General features: G+C 40.1%; 2 protein-coding genes across 5 annotated transcripts in view; one reads left to right on the forward strand and one right to left on the reverse strand.

Annotated features, from left to right (window-relative positions):
• Ds (dachsous cadherin-related 1) overlaps window positions 1-17384 on the forward strand; it is a 310941-nt gene extending 293557 nt beyond the window's left edge. For all 3 annotated transcript variants that reach the window (XM_072898494.1, XM_072898496.1, XM_072898495.1), the window contains 5 exons: window positions 2611-3556; window positions 3929-4214; window positions 10506-10802; window positions 13407-13863; window positions 13985-17384. In XM_072898494.1, coding sequence (XP_072754595.1) covers window positions 2611-3556; window positions 3929-4214; window positions 10506-10802; window positions 13407-13863; window positions 13985-16304 — 4306 coding nt within the window. In that variant the 3' untranslated portion in view covers window positions 16305-17384. The remainder of the gene's footprint in view (window positions 1-2610; window positions 3557-3928; window positions 4215-10505; window positions 10803-13406; window positions 13864-13984) is intronic.
• Window positions 3969-5879, reverse strand: LOC140669048 (deoxynucleoside kinase-like). 2 transcript variants are annotated; one of them, XM_072898501.1, is made up of 5 exons: window positions 5596-5879; window positions 5168-5364; window positions 4747-4996; window positions 4322-4662; window positions 3969-4249 (listed from the first exon to the last, which is right to left on the reverse strand). In XM_072898501.1, exons 2-4 carry the CDS (start codon window positions 5333-5335, stop codon window positions 4376-4378), a joined length of 705 nt encoding a protein of 234 aa, XP_072754602.1. In that variant the 5' UTR covers window positions 5336-5364; window positions 5596-5879; the 3' UTR covers window positions 3969-4249; window positions 4322-4375. The 2 variants fall into 2 exon arrangements, with proteins under 2 accessions (XP_072754602.1, XP_072754601.1); XM_072898500.1 differs by having other exon boundaries at window positions 5520-5879.
• Window positions 17385-18169: the final 785 nt, after the last annotated feature.

An 18169-nucleotide genomic window follows, 5' to 3' on the forward strand; every position in this document is an offset into this window, starting at 1 on the left:
TTCTCTTTATCTCTTTTTTTTTCTCTTGCTTTCTCTCTTTCTTTCCTTTCCGCTTACTTTGCGATCTTGGCTACCAACCGACTAATTTCATCCTGGCGTTAATTACCGCGATCTTTATTGCACATCCGATTAGGATCACCCAGAGGGATATTAGCGGTCGGTAGTAGCGTCGTAAAGTGGCAAGTGGAGACGAACACATAGAAGGGCATGGAGATGGGTTCTTAACGAAAAAAGCTCGGCGTTCTCTAAGAAGGTGGGGGAAAAAGGAAAGGAGCGGCGCGGTCTAGGAACGTCGTAAAATTATAAAGTCAGTCGATGCGTTTTACGAACGACGTTCTATGGCCGATTAAACGAATCTGTATGCATAACCCGTCCACACAAACTAAAATACTCTTCCTTTTTCTCCGTCTTTCTCTTTCCCTCTCTTGTCACCGCACGTTGAACTCGCTCTTTCAACTCTTCGCCGCGACTGTCCGTTTCTCTCATTTGTGTGTGTGTGTGTGTGTGTGTGTGTGTGTGTGTGTGTGTGTGTCTCTTATGATTACATGCGCAATAAAATGATACTCGACTATGTCATTAAAGCAAAGACTTTCCGTGACTTCCGTTCATCCTTCCAAATAGCAAGGTCATGGTTTGTTAATTAATGGTTCATCTTGATGTAAGCAACTGTGAATCTTGATCTCGAGGGGAATCCAGTACAGTCGGTATCGGTATAATCAATTCAGTACGATTTTAAATATCGTAAGAAAATCTTAACCGCTAATTTATACATGTGCAAACTTCGCGAAACCTGAATTTAATGTCGAGTTCTTTTATATAAAACATTAATTTGTATGCATGGATGATTTTACGGTTGTGATAGTTCCATAATGATTAGAAGTCTTTCCATGTTGCTGTCTGAAATCTTCTCTCTCTCTCTCTCTCTCTCTCTCTCTCTCAAAGTGACTAAAACACTCCCACGCTAGGAATATACATACAATTTGCTCGCCGCATTATATATTAACATAGTCGCCATAAACATTCATGGCACCAACATCACATGCAACATTCAATCGCAATGACTGACTATTCGCACTTTAATCCTCGGTCGCCAACTGGTCCTCGATCTTGATTTACGATTACGGTACAATTTTGCTTGACTGCAGTCGTGGTTTACGTGGCTCTTATCGTTTTTACTTTCGCTTTTTATCACTTCTGCTCTCGTGTACCCAGAGATCAGCGTACCAGCGTAGCGAACGTAGGAGGAGAGAGGGTGGGAGCACTAAATCGTGGAGGAACGAGAGAAGCTGCTCGACGATACAGAGAGTGTCGGTAGCCATGAGAAGAAGCGCAGGGAGAAGGGGCTGCATACTTTTACATCGCGACAACCGTGTGTCATTTCAGCGAGATGCCATGTGGCATTTCAATGCATTATTTCAGCCGGCAAAATGTCTGATATGCAAAACCAGATCTCGCTCGGGCCGCTCTTTCGCCGTGCGTGTATTTCTCCCTCCTTCATCGTCTCTCTTCGCTCTTTTTGAATGCGGTCATCTCTGTTTCTCATTCTTTCTCTCTTCGTCTTCTCTTCTCTTTTCTCCTCCTTCTGTTTTTAGTATCCTCTCTTCTTTCCGATCAGTAGCCACGGACCTGGTTTTCGTGTCGCCTTGTTGCTGTTGTTCTTACTACACAACGGTCGTCCCTGTTACCTTTGGAAGCTGACCGCTCTGCGGCACGAGAAGGTGTACGAAACATTTTTCCCTTTTTCATTCCTGGACCACCCGGTAGATACAGGTGCGGGTCAAACGAGGACCAGTCCTCTTTAAAATGACTCGATAAATAGCGTGAATCGGTGGCAAGGACAACGAGACGATACCGGAGATGACGTGTGCAGATATAATTCACCTTTGTGAAAGTTGCTCTCTTCTAATAGCATACATTCCCCTATTTCTAAATTTCTTTCAGATCTTTATATGCATATGTTTGGCTTATTTACTATTTGAATGATATATTTGTAGTGACATTTTCAAAAATCTTTTATTTTTCAAAAAAATTATTTTCAGCCAACATCTTTTTTGCGCAACTATTAGGTATTATGGATAAAGATTTATAAAACTACATGTTCTGCATATGGGTAGAAAGATAACTGTGGAGCAGTTCGCTTCGCGCAATCGTAAATAAGCGTATCGAACTCGTACACTACCGACGTCCGATCATTATCCCACGCTTATTAAGAGTTATTGCGAGCGTTACATTGCATCGTGAAGGCGCGCTGGGAACTTCTCTTGCTCGACGGTTGCGCGTAACTAATAATAACATTGTTTTCAGATACAGTTTTTGTGCGAAATATATATCCGCAAATTAGATTTAATAAATGATTCTAATGAAAACGTGGATCATAGAAATGGCTTATTAACTTTTTTCCGAATGCAATGCGTCATTAAACTAACACTTAATTATTATATCTTATAATTCTTATTAACAACTAACAGACTATGATATTAATTTAATGTATTTAATTTATTTTCTTAAATTATTGTGCAGTATTTTTTTTTATTAAATTATACAATTTCTTTAATTTTATTTCTATCAATTATTTTATAACTATTTTTTTTTCTTTTTTGTTCGATATAGTTCACTGGACCGTGAACGCCAAAGCAGCTATACCTTTCGTGTAGTCGCTATGGACAGTGGCAAGTATGATGCGAAGAGTACCTCGATAATCGCCGAGATCAAGATTAGCGACGTGAATGATAACGCACCAGTTTTCAAGGAATATCCCTTTCGGACGCGCGTTCCCATTGGTATTCAGCCTGGTCAGAATATTCTACGGGTATTGGCCAACGATGCCGACGATGGTGCCAATGGAGATATTGTGTACTCGTTCTTGCATGAACAGGAAAAGCCAAAATTTCGGATACATCCCAGCACTGGCGCAGTAACAACGAGCTTGTCGCTGTCACAGGACAATGGCAAGATCTATCATCTGGAGGTATTAGCGAGGGACAAAGGAAATCCGCCAAAAAGCGCCAAGGGTTTAATCGAACTTCAGATTGGCGATCTCGTGGATCTAGCGCCAGCCCTGAAATTTCAGAATGATACGTACAACGTCGTCGTTCAAGAGAACTCTGCGGCTGGCACGGAGATCGTTCAGATTATTGCGGTGCGCACCGATAGCAGGAGGCAGCCCGTATCCTACTCGATCGTGTCAGGAAACGATTTTGACACTTTCGCGATCGATGCAGATACCGGTTTGTTGCGCGTCAATGATCCTACAAGACTCGATGCGGAGCTCTGGAACGATTTGACGATGAAGCCTAGCGAGGAATTGTCAGACGACGCGACGCGCACCAACTCGTGGGGCAGATCTCTGGAGGACCAGCAGTTGAAGGAACCTAGAGAAAGCTCGAGACACATACTCAATGTCATGGCAAAAACGACGGGACCAGATGTTCTAGAGGCATACGTCAAGGTGATTGTCAGATTGTCCGATGTCAACGATAATCCGCCGGTCTTTACGCAAACGCAATACTCGGCTACTGTGCTCGAAGGCAACGTCAAAGGAGATTTCGTCGTAAAGGTAAGAGTTTCATAAGATTTTACAAAATTGTTATCTTTATATGTACTGTATGACATACTTTTTCAAAAATTAACATTAAAGTAAAAAAGCAAAATACTAAACACTGTCAACTTTGTTTATTATTCATGAATGTATATATAAAAGTCATTTGAGTCATATGTGCTTCAGTAAACGTTAATACACTTTTTTTAATAAAGGAAATATCTAAATACATAAGTAAATACATAAAAGAATCATTCAAGCATCAGATCTTTGTGGCTTTTCTCTCTGTATATTTTATTGCATATGTTAATAAAGATATAAAAATATAGATACACTAATAATGTCTATAATTGAATGTACACATCTTTACATTTTTTTTTGCTGTTGTAGCTTTCAGCAAATGATGCTGACCAAGGTCTAAACAGCAGAATTTTATATCATATTGTGGATGGTAATCCGGATAATGCCTTCACCATAAGCCCGCCATATAGCGGAGTCGTAAGAACCAATATAGTATTAGATCGTGAAGTCCGTGAGAAATACAGGCTGACTATCATCGCGACCGACCAAGGAAATCCACAATTAACCGGCACAGCTGCATTGAGTGTGCGAGTAATCGATGTCAATGACAATCAGCCCACTTTCCCAAAACACAGTGTCATTTCAGTCTCAGAAGGTAAGTCATAAAAATTAATACTATAATAATAAAACCTGAAATTTTTAATATTGTTTTTAAAATATCAGAATATATGTGAAAAATTTGCATATTATTACGAGGATTACCTTATAATTCATCTATTAAATAAATATGAGTCACGTATTATATTGCAAGTAATATTATGCTTTAGTATTTAAAACTATTGAGCTTGCATTTGTGCCACCAATTTTCTCTTTAAGTATCCGATCTTTGCATTTCTCGAATTGAGGCACCATTTCCTCGAGACTTTTGTCACCATCTAAAATCATAACTGGCGCTGGTAAAGAGAATAAAGTTTGTCTATAGAGCCAGGCATCGTGAATTTCGTGGATTTGTTTTAGATATTCCAACGATACAGAGTTCTCTTCTATGCGTCCACGTGCTTGCATTCTTTGATATACAACTTCTGGTGTTGTTCTTAGATATACTAAATTGCAAATATAATCAAAATGTTATTTAGTAGAAGTTAAAAAATATTTCTTTTTTTACTTTAGTAAACAAATGTATGCACCTATTAAATCTGCTCTTATATTAGCATTTTCCATACACCAATCGTACCACTTTTCTAAAATTACCACCTCTACATCTCGTATCATATTTGTACGCTTCATATTCTCTAGAAAGCATCTTGCACCAAATATGGATCTTTCCATGACTTTATAAGGCGACGGTGTGCTCATAGTATGTAATTTTAGCCTAGTTAATTGAGCATACGATTGAAATAGAAAGGCATAATTTACTGGGTCCTTGTACAAGAGATCCTAAAAGCATTTTATAGCTTTTTTAATATTAGTTTATAAATACGTATGTAAAGATGTTTTTTTCCATAATTATATTGAATTTTTCAAAACTGTATGATTCTGTTATATATATCTGCTTTGACGTTTCCATCTAAAATATATATCTCAAACATATTGGAGCTGAAAACTTACCAGCAAATTTACTCCAGCCACATTTCGCCATAAATCGACTGGTTCTTGTAAAATTGTAGCGTTGTTAAAGTTTTGAAAGTGACTCAAAAATGTTGTTTTACCACTACCAATATTTCCTTCTATACAGATTGTAAATGGATTGTCGTAAAATTTTTGTGGAGAGGCCATGTTCTTGATACAAATGTAGCAGTATCTTCCTGAAACAATATATTATTCTTAATATAAACTTGTTCGATAAAAATCAATATGATTTAATAATCGAGTTATTTTTCAAAAATCATCCTACTGAACAATTTTATTGCTTTTTTAAATAATGAATGTAATAAGGTTTCACAAACACACCCACACATACCTATTGCTATCATAGATATGTTTTATCAGAGCATCACAAGACACTAATTATTCGAGTGTAGTAAGTGAAATAGTACCTATGATAATTAACTTGATGAACAATATCCGCTTTATTTCCTTTTATTGAATTATATAGACAACGTGCAAGACTTTCTTGAGGTTAATAAAACTCGGTTCTTATATATCCTTTGTATTATTATATACATTCGTCACGTAACACTATAAAACTGTTCGAAAAACACGCATTATAACGACACAAATCGACCGATGCTAACTCGTTTCGATATACCCTGCACATACAGCAGCATGCTGGACGAGGAATGAGGAATGCGTTTCCCGCCGAAAGTATACATCCGCCATGTTTGTGCGTCACGTGTATAACCTGTTTGACATGTGTTCAATGATGTAGGCGCGATCAGCTGTGCGCTTGCGTAGCTAGAAGCTACACGCGGGAAAAATCAAATGTATAAATAAGAGATGCTCGGAAAAATTTAGCAAACCATTTAGCTAAATCTTAAATAATTCAGTAGAAAAAGATGTGTTATAATCGCGTTTAAGTTGGATATACATATTTAAATATGTTAAGGAAACTGGATTACATTTGACATGCATATATTTCAAGTTTAACGTTTTAATATTTAATTTTTTATTCTCGCGCTGTTAATAAATCATTTGTAAATTTTTTTAATCAAATTTCACTATATCCTGTATCTATTAAGCATATTACAGGGAGTGGTGGACTTAACCGAATAGTCAAGATTTCTTTCCAATCTTAAGTCATCGCAAAATAATGTTATAATTACAAACTATTCTCTCAGTGTATGATAATGTTCATGGTTCTATCTTTATCAAAGGCAATCATATTAGAATGTAAAGCAAGGGACTCGTTAAAACACTTGCCAATGACAGTAGCATAGTACCTATGATATGATAATTCTGTCGCCAATATGAGGTAGGATTTCACCCACGATGACGATAGCTCGAGTTTCATTCTGGTCGTTGGCTCTCGAATGTCTACCCCCGTGATTCCCCCTCGAAATGCAACGGGTTTCATGATGGGTTCACTCCTCTCAAGGTCGCCCACGTGCGACGATAGAAGGAGAGGCAGTGGGGCTGCATGCCAATGTATGAGAGAAGGAAAAAGAATGAAGAAAAATGCATTTACTGATACCGCGCGACGCTATTGGTATTTTGAGAGCATGCCATCATCTGTATAAAGACATCCAAATGAATAACTATAATAATAATAATAATAATAAGAATCAAGTAAGATTATAAACAAAATAATATTATATGTGTATAATTTTTTTAATGCTAAATTATTAAATATTAAAGCTTGTTATTATAATTATAAATCAAAATTACATTTTAAATGATATTTAAATAAATCTGTGTACATAAGATTTATGTTCAAGAAATGTAATAGTTCCAAACATAAGCGTAATCAAATTTATTATATATAGATTAGTACTTTTAACATACTTTATATTCAAAATAAAATTTTAATTTGCGACGAAAAGAGAATTCAACATTTGGAGAATGATATATACAGGGTGTCTCAGAACAGATAAACGATGGCGAAGATGAATCGATGAAGAGCGCGAAAGCGAGAGAAGGTAGCGAAAGAAAGAGACCCAACTGCATTGAGAGGGCGGGAACGCATTCTACTCTCCAAGTATAAAGTTAAGTGGCAAAGGATTTATGCTGGCATTAAAGTCCAACTGTTCGGGACAATCTGCATAACTTAAGCGATGATGCCGAAGCGCACGTTCGGTGGCTCGGCTTCTTCGTTTCTTTCTCTCTCTTTTCCTCTGTTCTCGGCATACGGGCCCTCTTCCTCGTCGGCCTTTCTCGCGTCATCATATTGTTCCCCATTGACAGATACGATTCAATGGAACGGCACGCAGGACCGAGGTGGCCGCGAGTTTGACGTACAAGCGCCAACCTTCCACTTTCACAAGCTACCACTTCTCGAGGCGCAGAAAAAGAAGGTCTCGTCCCGTCTCCCGTGAATTTTCTTTCGATCACCATCGGTCGGCAGCTAGTCAACGATGATGACGTGACGAAAAACGAGTAGCGATCGAGTAAATTTAACCGCACCATCGAATAAACGAAGGCTGCGAAGCGATGGTTTCGATGATGCCCCTCGAACGACTCATTTTCTTCTTTTCTTATGGATCCGTTTCTCCCTATCGGATGGAATTTCCAATAGCGAGCAGGTGGCGAGTTACGCACGTCCTAGCAATCGTTGGAAGACGACACTATATAATAAGAGATTTCTTGGGCCTTGCATTTTTGTTTTTATCTTGTTTTCTTTTTCTTTGCTACCGCTACTGCTACTGCGCTGCTATTTCTTCTCCTTCTTTCGAGAACATCCGATACGAAGGTCATAGGCACGTACTGATGCTCGTAATAACATAATGCGAGATTTCTATCTAATTTGTATGGCCGTAAAACTCTTTATCCTCAGTATAAACGAGATGACCACGTTAATACGCACGTGACGTCGCGTCAGACAAAATTTATTTAACGTTGCACTCCTTTCGAAGCCTTTTGGTATCTTAAAGTTGCAGTCATGACAGTAACAGAATTATATCGTAGAGATATCGCTTTGCCTGTTGAGATAATAAACTTTTCATAGGCCATTTATGATCTTTGCAGATGTACGCTTTCGATATTCTCTGTTGGCAAATATCTCTTTGACCGTGTCACGGTTACATGTAAGGCTAATGTACTTTGCTGTATTCAAAGAAAATTTGATAGAAATATGTATCATCCGTGGTCGTAACGCGAGAAGCGACGAGAGATAATGAGTCTGCTTTAATGTCTTCTAAGCAAAACATTTCTTACCGCATCTTCAGGGTAATCGCAACCTGTCAGTCTCACGTAGTGATTTATGCTTATAAATTGCTAATTGATAGCATAGCTCGGCATGAAACGGTTCAACAGAAGTAGTTTTTCTTCTAGATATAGAGCTCGCATCTTTCCGCGATAGCGATATTGATTACGTTTAATGCGTACGAGTTTTTTTAATGCAGCCTGCTCGTCCTCGTACGGTAAACGTTTGTAATTACTGCGGTAGGATTAAAGGATGTAATTATCCAAACCAGGAGGCGCGGCTCTTCGATGTTGAATGGGCCCTACCTCTGCTCTCATAAGGCCTTTGTTACGTGGTCATATGTACATTTGTGGGAGGATTTAATCGACAGCGGGTCGATCGGATCGATTCCGAAAGCGGCACTGACACGAGAAATCGATAAACAATGGTAGACCACCGACGAGCATGTTTTCCGTACAAGGAGCATAATGTTGCCCGTGCATGTTTATAGATTCACTTGGTGAGACACATTCAAGATAATAAGGGTTACTTTCATATAGATAATGAATCAGACGCTTCAAAAGCTCTAATAAAGTTATACATTACATTTGTCTGTTATAATAATATTTCTCTCTCTCTCTCTCTCTCTCTCTCTCTCTCTCTCTCTCTCTCTCTCTTCTTTGATGCAATTGAAAGAATACTTAGATTTTTGTTAAATTTTCTTCCGTTTAACTGTTTTAACATTCGCACACTCCATAATTTCTGCTTCCGATTTATCAAGTCTGGGCTAACAGAGGGTTGAAGCTGTAACAAAGTCATGTTGCGCTCGCATATTCGCATTTGTAGACGGCGGGATCCGCTCCGGAAACCGATTTACACGACTTTAACGATCTCTCGTGAAATTTACGAGCGGTCGTAGCCGCGTGCCTCAGCTAGCCCTCATGCTAGTCCCCTCGAATACATCGCGCGTCGGTACGCAGAATAATTCTTTTACTGCCGCAGGTGTTGCTATGCCCGACGTATATCACCCGGCTCGGTCGTGGAATCAAAGTCCGGTCTCTGATGATATACCTCTTCCTAACTACATATTCGCGCATCTTCGCGTTTATCTTTTAGCACGCCGAATAATTTCTTTTGAATTGTTAAAAGCCATTTAAAATGCATTTACTTTTACTTTTTACATTTCTATAAAAGCACCAAGGGTGTATGTTTTTTTTTTTTTTTTTTTTTTACATATCGAGATATTGATTTATTTTTAGAACGATAGAGAAGCAATAGCGGATATGGAAGAGTTTAATGCGAGCAGCATCGTTGGGAAAGAAAGTTGTCGATCGGGATTATACGTATTACGATGACTTATGAGAAGATATAAATTCATATTTCAGGACAAATTGCATCCAGGTGCGATCAGAGGTGCATTCGCGACGACGAATTGCGTTTTGCATTGCATGGGTGTAAGCGAGATACATGTCGCGTACTTTGTGCTCGCAAATTAGTTGCCGCGTTACGGTTTTCAATTTCTTCGCGGACGAGATGATATTGTATAATTTCACTCACGGCGGCCGCGGTCGTGTGATCCGATCGTGCCTCGCGAATGAGAAGCTCATCCGTTTCTTCAGGCGGATTCGTTCGACTGCTTCTTCTTAGCACGGTCAAGATAAAACGATTCGATAGTACGGATTCAATGCATTTTAAGCACGACCCCCTTGAAGTGTCTTTACCTTCGCGGAAGAGCACGCCCTGATCCGTAGGCTACACATTCGCATCGTTTATGTATCGCGCACGATCGTTTCTCGGTGACAAAGTGCCTTCGCGATGAGGACAAAAGAACGAAATCAATGGCACTTTTATGCATAAGGATGCAATTCGTCAGTAACAACCACGTGTATCGCAATTTAGAGCGATAAAGCCGTCGCCTTTTATTGTGTTTGAGATGCCAGCTTTCTTCATCTTCAAACCAAGCATATTTTATTAATTCTGCGCGCTATTAAATATCAGAATAGCCCTTGCGATTATTCAATTGTCGCCGGCAACAAGATACCTTTTATTTACAAATAGTGACAGATAACTGATGCACATTTTTCTATTTCTTTATGTAATAACATTATTATTAGCATAGAATTATATATTTGTCATAAACCAAATTACTAAAGTCTTCTTAAATTTCAGGTACAACCATGGGAACTGTACTAACGACCATCACGGCGAACGACGTTGACAGTTCGCCGGTGTTGACGTATCGGTTCGGGAACTTGACGAATCCGGGACCCTTCAGCATCGATCGATACGGTGGCAAGGTCGTTCTACGGAAGCGTCTGGACGCCGAGACGCGTTCCGAGTACAGTCTTCAGGTGATTGCCAGCGATGGAATTCACGAGGCGACGACCGATCTCACCGTTCGTGTGACCGATCTCAACGACAACGCGCCGCGATTCGAACGGGCTGTCTACGTGGCTGTCCTCTCAGGTACGTATCCAAGACACGAATTCTGCCCTTTCTGAGACAAATACGAGAATGAAGCAGGTAGCAGGCGAATTTGCGATCGGAAACTTTGACGATGATCGGACGCGATCGTCGCGGTGGTTATCGCGTAACGTTCGCTTCAACGAACAGCTGATAATCCTTTGATTTATTGAGGAACGATCGTTCCCGAGATTGCGAGATCGGTTTTTTCGTGGAGCGGTAGCGGTAAGACGGAATAGCGGGACGAATGTTACAGAACGCTGAGATATGAGATTCTTCGCCGGTTTCGCGGTTTCGTTGCCGCCTCTTCCAAGCATCGCGAATCTCCTGCGGCTCACCGCGAATATACCGCGCGCGTTATTAAAGTATATTAAAGTCTGTTTGTTAATGGCCCGTTTATAATTACAAAGTGAAAGTTCCGACCATTTTAATGAATATCTCATTTAGACTGCAGGCAATTTATTCATTTATTGTGTAATGTTTCTATAGTATACGCGTGCAAAGTTGACATCTACATATGTACATGACGAAATTACGGTTTTATTATTAGTCGATTTTTTTATCGTTATGATGTATTGTGAGAGAGTGTTATTAGTCATGAATTCTGTTATTCGCTAGACTATGCGTCGATGTTAGCATCCCGTCGAATGGAGTATAGAGGCACAAAGAAATAAGGAAAGAGAGGAGACGGGAAGATACAGACGGGCTCTTCGGCGCGAAATAAACGCGCGTTTAAAAACTGGTTTTTAGTAGACACGCGTTGTCCTGTTGTCCGTGTTCCAAACTCGAATTGACACCGCGCCGAGATAAAGCGCGCGAGAAAGAGCGGCGCGCGGATGAGAGATGAGAGGAGAAAAGAGAGAGGCCGAAAAAGAAGACGGGTACAAGGAAGACCAATGAAAAGCTAGCTGTTCGAATATGAGAGAGAAAAAGATACACTTTGGGAGGAAAGGAAGAAGAAGAAGAAGAAGAAGAAGAAGAAGAAGAAGATGAAGAAGAAGAAGAAGAAGAGAGAAGGAGAAAGATAAAGACAGGGAAAGAGAATGCGAGATCGGCAGGACAGGGCGGAGAGCGGGAAGCATGGAGAAAGAATGGTATGGACGGAGTGGAAGGACTGAGAAGTATTGTGAACTCTTCGCACATAAATAAACGCGAGGACACTGATTGCGAGGCAGCCGAAAAGCCGCCTTCGCTGTCCGCCGGTTGAGATCGCAAACTTCACGAAAGGATTTTCTCAGAAACTTATTAAAAATACGTAGACCCGCGTCTAATGGTGTATTTGGTTGAATGGCGAAAAGAGGACAATAAAGAAGGATAGATTGGCAGGTGGTAGGATGTGAAAGGGATCAAACGAGAAGCTTCACGAAACCGCGAATTTGCATCCTTTTCCTCTTTCCAGCTCATCCCATGCTTCGTCTCGCATGTTCGTGAAAAGCTATGTAGCGTTTCTCATCGAGAACAAGCTCGAGTTGGTAGGTCGTAGATACGATCGAGCGGAGAAGTTTCGGCGAAAGTTAATGAAGCGCCTGGGTGGTTAATGGGATCATTATACATGTTTATTGTAAAAGTGATAACATCAAGAAAGATCGAAGACACTTTGTTGCTTTTGTGTATCCTAAAATCGTGCAAATTTTAATTAGATAGAATTATTAGCCCACAGATACCAATCCGTCTTTTTAAAAAAAAATCTTTCTTTTTTTAATGAGATTAGAAGACGTGTGTATATAAAATACTGATACGAAGATTATAATACTTTTAAATAACTGTACCTACGTATTGAAAAATGAGTATCGTGCTAAATGACGAGAAGAATTAAAAATAATGATAAAAATTGAAAGATAGATTTGCTATTGTGCATACTTCGCGACCACACGCGTTTCAAAATAATTCTATAAATCCTTTAATTTTTTCATCAAAGGTCATTCTTTTTCGAAAACATTTTCACTTCTAGACGCAGTAATTCCCGAGGAATTCTGCCTTTCTGTCATCTTTCCCACTTTCTTCCATCGGCCTCGTGCCGATATTAATGCGCCAAGCACTTTAGACCACGACTTGGTACATTAATATCAAGTTATCCAGTGATTTGAAACGCATCGAAGCGATTTTGTAACGCGCCATCGAAAACCGGATCCATAGTACCGCACAGCACACACGATTTATAATAACTGGTTATTATTTCATACTTCCGTTTGGTCTGGTGTCAAAAAGGTTTATCCTTATCCTTCGTCCTCAGAAAAAAGGTATAATGTCGGTGCTGGTCGGTCGGTGGTGGTTGAGGATCTGCAATAAGAAGATGCGGAAAGTATTTGAGCCCGTGTTCTCTCTCGAGCTTTCTCATGTATCCTGTCGAGTGAGTCTCCGTACAATGTATTATACGACTCGATAATCGATCCTACGAGAGTGCTTCTGGAGTCTTCCGTCGTTTATAAATCAATACCGTCTCATATGACTTTATATAGTTTAACATATCTCTTTTATATATCATCTATTTTTATAATTGCACAGTCACATACTTTTTTTTTTACTCATAAGAATTGTTGTATTAAATGTATACGAGATTGCGTTAACATAACACCCTGTGTAATGTATCGATTTTTTTTTTTTCAGAAGGACGAGGCAATCTGCAGGAAATTCTGACAGTAAATGCTACGGACGACGATCTTACGGAGGAGAACAGTCGAATACGATATTATTTATTGCGATCTGTGAAAGGATTTTCGGTACATCCTGTGACTGGTGTTTTAACTGTCAATCGCACAGCAATAGCCAGGCCAATACCGAAAGAAATGGACTTGGCAATCGTTGCGGAGGATTATGGCAAGCCTCCGGCATCATCGATATGCTCAGTGGTTGTACGACTAAGCAGTCTAAAGAACGCCCTTCCAGGACGGGAGTACAAGATCACAGTGAAAGAAAATTCATCAAAGGGTACGACATTGATGAAACTCTCCGAGGTAGACTTGTTGGATGGCGTTATCGTTGCGGGCGACGATAGCGGAGCATTCGAGATATCTAGAGGCAGACTGATCCTGTCCAAGACACTTGATCGCGAGACCAAGGATAGGTAAATATCAATGATAAAAATTTGATTCATAAAATTTAAAATTTTGATTTTACTTTTCTCTGCTACTTGGTTTATCTTATACATTATTTAGTTCTAAAGTCGTATTATTTTAATTTTGTAGATACGTATTGCGATTGAGCAACAGAAGCGAAAACATGACAGATTCGCCGATAGGAGACGAGCCGGTAACGGTAACAATCATCGTGGAAGATGTCAACGACAATTATCCATACTTCTTGAAAGAGCTTTATGAAGTCTGGATCAATGAAGATACTCCACGTGGAACTACCATCGCCGTTTTATATGCCAAGGACGATGACTTGGTCGATAGTCCAGCGGCTACGTTGACGTACGACATTACTTCAGGAAACGATGGTGGTCTCTTTCGATTTGAGAGAATGACCGGCGCTGTCTTAGTGAACTCCACTCTTGATTGCGACCTCGAGCCCGAAGTTTATAACCTCGTGGTGATGGCTTGCGACAGCGATCCGATAACGCCTTTCTGTGCGCTCACCATACTTCGTGTCCATCTGAAAGATGTAAACGACAACTCGCCGAAGTTCCCTGTTTCCGAGTATCTTGAATTTGTCGGCGAGAACGAGCCGATTGGTACGACCGTGTTCTCAGCGCGTGCCTCGGATTTAGATCGTGGCATTTTCGGATCATTAAATTATTCCATTGTTTCCGCCGCCGCGAGCGGATTCTCCGACATCGATGACAGTTGGAAACTATTCGCAGTTGACGAGAAGTCGGGTATTGTCACCACTCGCGCCGTGTTCGATTACGAGCAACGAAATCGGTACGCTTTCACGTTACGTGCTACAGACATGGGCGGTCGTTCGGCGGCAGTACGCGTTAGAGTAGAGATCGATTCAAGGGATGAATTCTTTCCGCAGTTTACTGAAAGAATGTATAGATTCGGAATAAGAAACGGAGCTCCGATATTGCCTGGTACTGTAATCGGTCACGTGACAGCAACCGATCGCGATAAGGGACCCGATGGTCGGGTAGTGTACCAGTTAACATCTCAACATCCTTATTTCAAATTGAATCGCACTACCGGTGCACTGATTGTGAAACAAAAGTTGATGCATATCGATATGGGCGTGGAAGAGACATCAAGATTGGTAGTTAGCGCAAGTTCCGGTAGACAACGCTCCTTGTCTAACATAACGGTAGTGGAGATAATTCTAATGGACGACAATGAGCCAAATGGAGTTAGAGGAGCTATTACTTTGGCGACACCAGATGTTGGCTCGAATATGGCTGTGGCCACTCCCGGTGGCTTGGCCGATTGGGTTCTAGGTTTGCTGATTGCTCTCCTTCTTCTCATTCTCGCCTTTGGCGCTATCTTTCTTTATCTTCACATTCGTAATCGTCGTCACAAAAAACCTGGCACAAAACCAGGTCTGAATGGTGAAAGCAACGCCACAGCATCCAATAGTTACGTCGACCCGAGCGCATTTGACACTATCCCGATTAGAAGTGTGACCGGAGTCGGTGCGAACGGAAACAGCAGTTCCGGAAGCGCCGGAGGAGCAGGCAGCGCATCTTGTCAATTTGCTCCTCCGAAGTACGACGAAATACCACCATACGGGACATCCGGTCAATCCGGACAACAACAAGCTACTTCCGAGCTTTCTGGAAGCGATCAATCGGGTTCCTCTGGCAGAGGTTCCGCCGAGGATGACGGAGAGGACGAGGAGATTAGAATGATCAACGAAGGTCAGCAAACGGGCGATTCTGCGAGCGACCTTTCGGTTCACAATACTCAGGAATACTTAGCTAGATTGGGCATCGTGGATCCCCCAGCTGGTACGCCTAGGAGACCTCCCGAAGCTCTTCCCTTAGACAGTCTGCATCTGTTTGAAGACGAGGCAAGCACCGAGGCGGACATAGCGACGTTAATCTACGGCAAGATTGGAGAACCTGGACGACCCACTTCAGGCCTAGAAGTACCGGGTGGACCATCGATGAATGGCTCTTTAAGCTCCATTGTACACAGCGAGGAGGAACTCACCGGCTCGTACAATTGGGATTATTTATTAGATTGGGGACCGCAATATCAACCATTAGCTCACGTGTTTAGCGAGATCGCCAGGCTGAAGGACGACGCCGCCAGCGTTCAGAGTGGAAACTCTGGCAGCAGCGGCAAGACCAAGTCTGTACATAAAGCACCGCCACCACCGTTGCTTACATCCGTCGCTCCAAGATCATTGGCAGCGCCAGCGTTGGCGAGAGGAATTCTGCCAAGGTCACCAATCAGTCACGATGCCTCTACTTTTCCCTCTGCCGCTCTAAGTCCGAGTTTCTCACCCTCCTTATCACCTCTGGCTACGAGGAGCCCCAGTATCAGTCCTCTCGTGCCACCCACTACCCAGAGGTCCAGTCAAAGTGCCAACCGAGGAATTCCCGTCACTGATGCCGAACTGAGGATTTGAGGACACTTTGATTTTACTTTGGCGTATCCTGCGTACAAGTTAGTAGTGTTAATTCAGTGATGACTCGCCGAGTAAACGATATTGTTAAGACAATACGGTGCCTCGTGTAAAACAGTGCGCGAATGCTACTCCTGTTAATATATGTTGTTTAAATCGGATATATGAATGTTGCTTTTTTTAAACTGTGTGAATGATGTGACTCGTAGATATGATATTAACGAGTTATTTTAATTTAGAAATTTTAATTCGACTGGCTATCGAAGAAGAATTTAGTAATTAAATTGTTTCCCTCGTCATACGCAAACGTTGTCTTCTCGTGATCAATTATTATTTGTAATTAATTAATAAAATGTTGACTATAGATAATTTTAATTCATCGTGTAAGATGATAAGAATATTTCACTTATAAAAAGTGAAACAGTAAACGGGAAAGCGGCGATTGCGTCTCGACGATACCGCATTTGTTATACAATACGAATGCATCTCTTGTTCAAATCACAATCGATGGCTAACTGAAAGGAAGTGCTTCTTTCTGAATGGAATGTGTGTAAATATTCGCCGGCTGCGACGGCGTTTAGTCATTAAGTAGCATTGTAAATATTAATTCACGTGAATAATGATGTTATCATAATCAAAAAAAAAAAAAAAATAGACTGTCCTTATGTAAACCGGAAACTGTGAATGATCGCGCTGTGTTTGTCGAGTTACGTGACTGTGTACAGTAATAATCTACTTTTATAATATTGAATTGACATACGAACATGGCGATATCATTCAAGTCGAAAGAAAAAAAAAAAAACGTGCTACTACGAGCGAACTGATCACACCGAATTTCGTGGTAGCGCATCTCTAAAGCCGCCCGTATAACTTCGTTGTTTAATTGTTATTTCATTCCTGTCTTCCGAGCGCAATTTCGATGTAACGGAGGATGAGGAGTTTCAGCAGGTACATATATACATATGCACTGATTATATATAAATATATGTCATATTTTGTATAAATCGCTCTATGTACAAAGACTCTCCCATACCGAGGGCCTTACCGCGTCGTGGGCCTTAAATAAATGAATTTTTTAGAAAAGATTTTTGTCCTTTTGTTCAGCCCGACTTCTCATCTCATGTAATAAATTTAATTACTAATTTTTGAATTTCAGTTTAAAATCATCTAGTCATCTAATTAGGAAGTTTTTTTTTAGGAAGAGACGGGGATTTGATTTAATAAAAAAAGACAAGATATTTCCACATATAAATCTGTTTCTTGTTATACAACACGTTGAGCCTTATAAGTATACATGTATTTTTCAGATTATTTTGATAAGTTTATTCCATGTTTTCTCTGTCCATTTTATTCTCATAGCTACTACATTACATTCTCTCACTTTATCAATGCTTGAGCATAAAACGTGCAGAGTAACAGGAACATCCGATATATCACTCGAAGAAATGGCAAAGTGTTCTAAATGAAATCAAGAATTAAAATCATAATGAACAAAACTCTTATTAATCCGTTATTATAAATTAAAAGAGAAAAGAGAACCTAATACGTTCTCTTTTAATGTTTTAATTTTATTTCTTTAATAAATTTTTAAATTTCTGATTTACTTTTATTCTGACAAATGATTAATTGCCATATATGTATGGTAAAATATAAATGCTATTCATGCGTCTACGGTTTATTTTGGTTAAGTTTATATTTGTGATGGAATACTTATTTTGAATAATATTTAAGCTAAAACAATCTACAATTTAGAATAGCTTTCGTTTTTGGATCGAGTCACATGTGTAACAACAAATCCTCTTCGTAAAGACATATAAAATAATGTTATTTATTCACCCTGGAGAAATTAATAGTGAAAATCTGAATAA

Source organism: Anoplolepis gracilipes, chromosome 8 (assembly GCF_047496725.1).
Source record: "Anoplolepis gracilipes chromosome 8, ASM4749672v1, whole genome shotgun sequence".
NCBI lineage: Eukaryota > Metazoa > Arthropoda > Insecta > Hymenoptera > Formicidae > Anoplolepis > Anoplolepis gracilipes.

Excerpts from the sequence above, each read along its gene's own strand:
- LOC140669048 (XM_072898500.1), bottom strand. Across the intron at positions 4,997-5,167 it reads TGGCTGGAGTAAATTTGCTG|GATCTCTTGTACAAGGACCC; the intron begins GTAAGTTTTCAG and ends AAATGCTTTTAG. Across the intron at positions 4,663-4,746 it reads TATAAGAGCAGATTTAATAG|TATATCTAAGAACAACACCA; the intron begins GTGCATACATTT and ends TTTGCAATTTAG.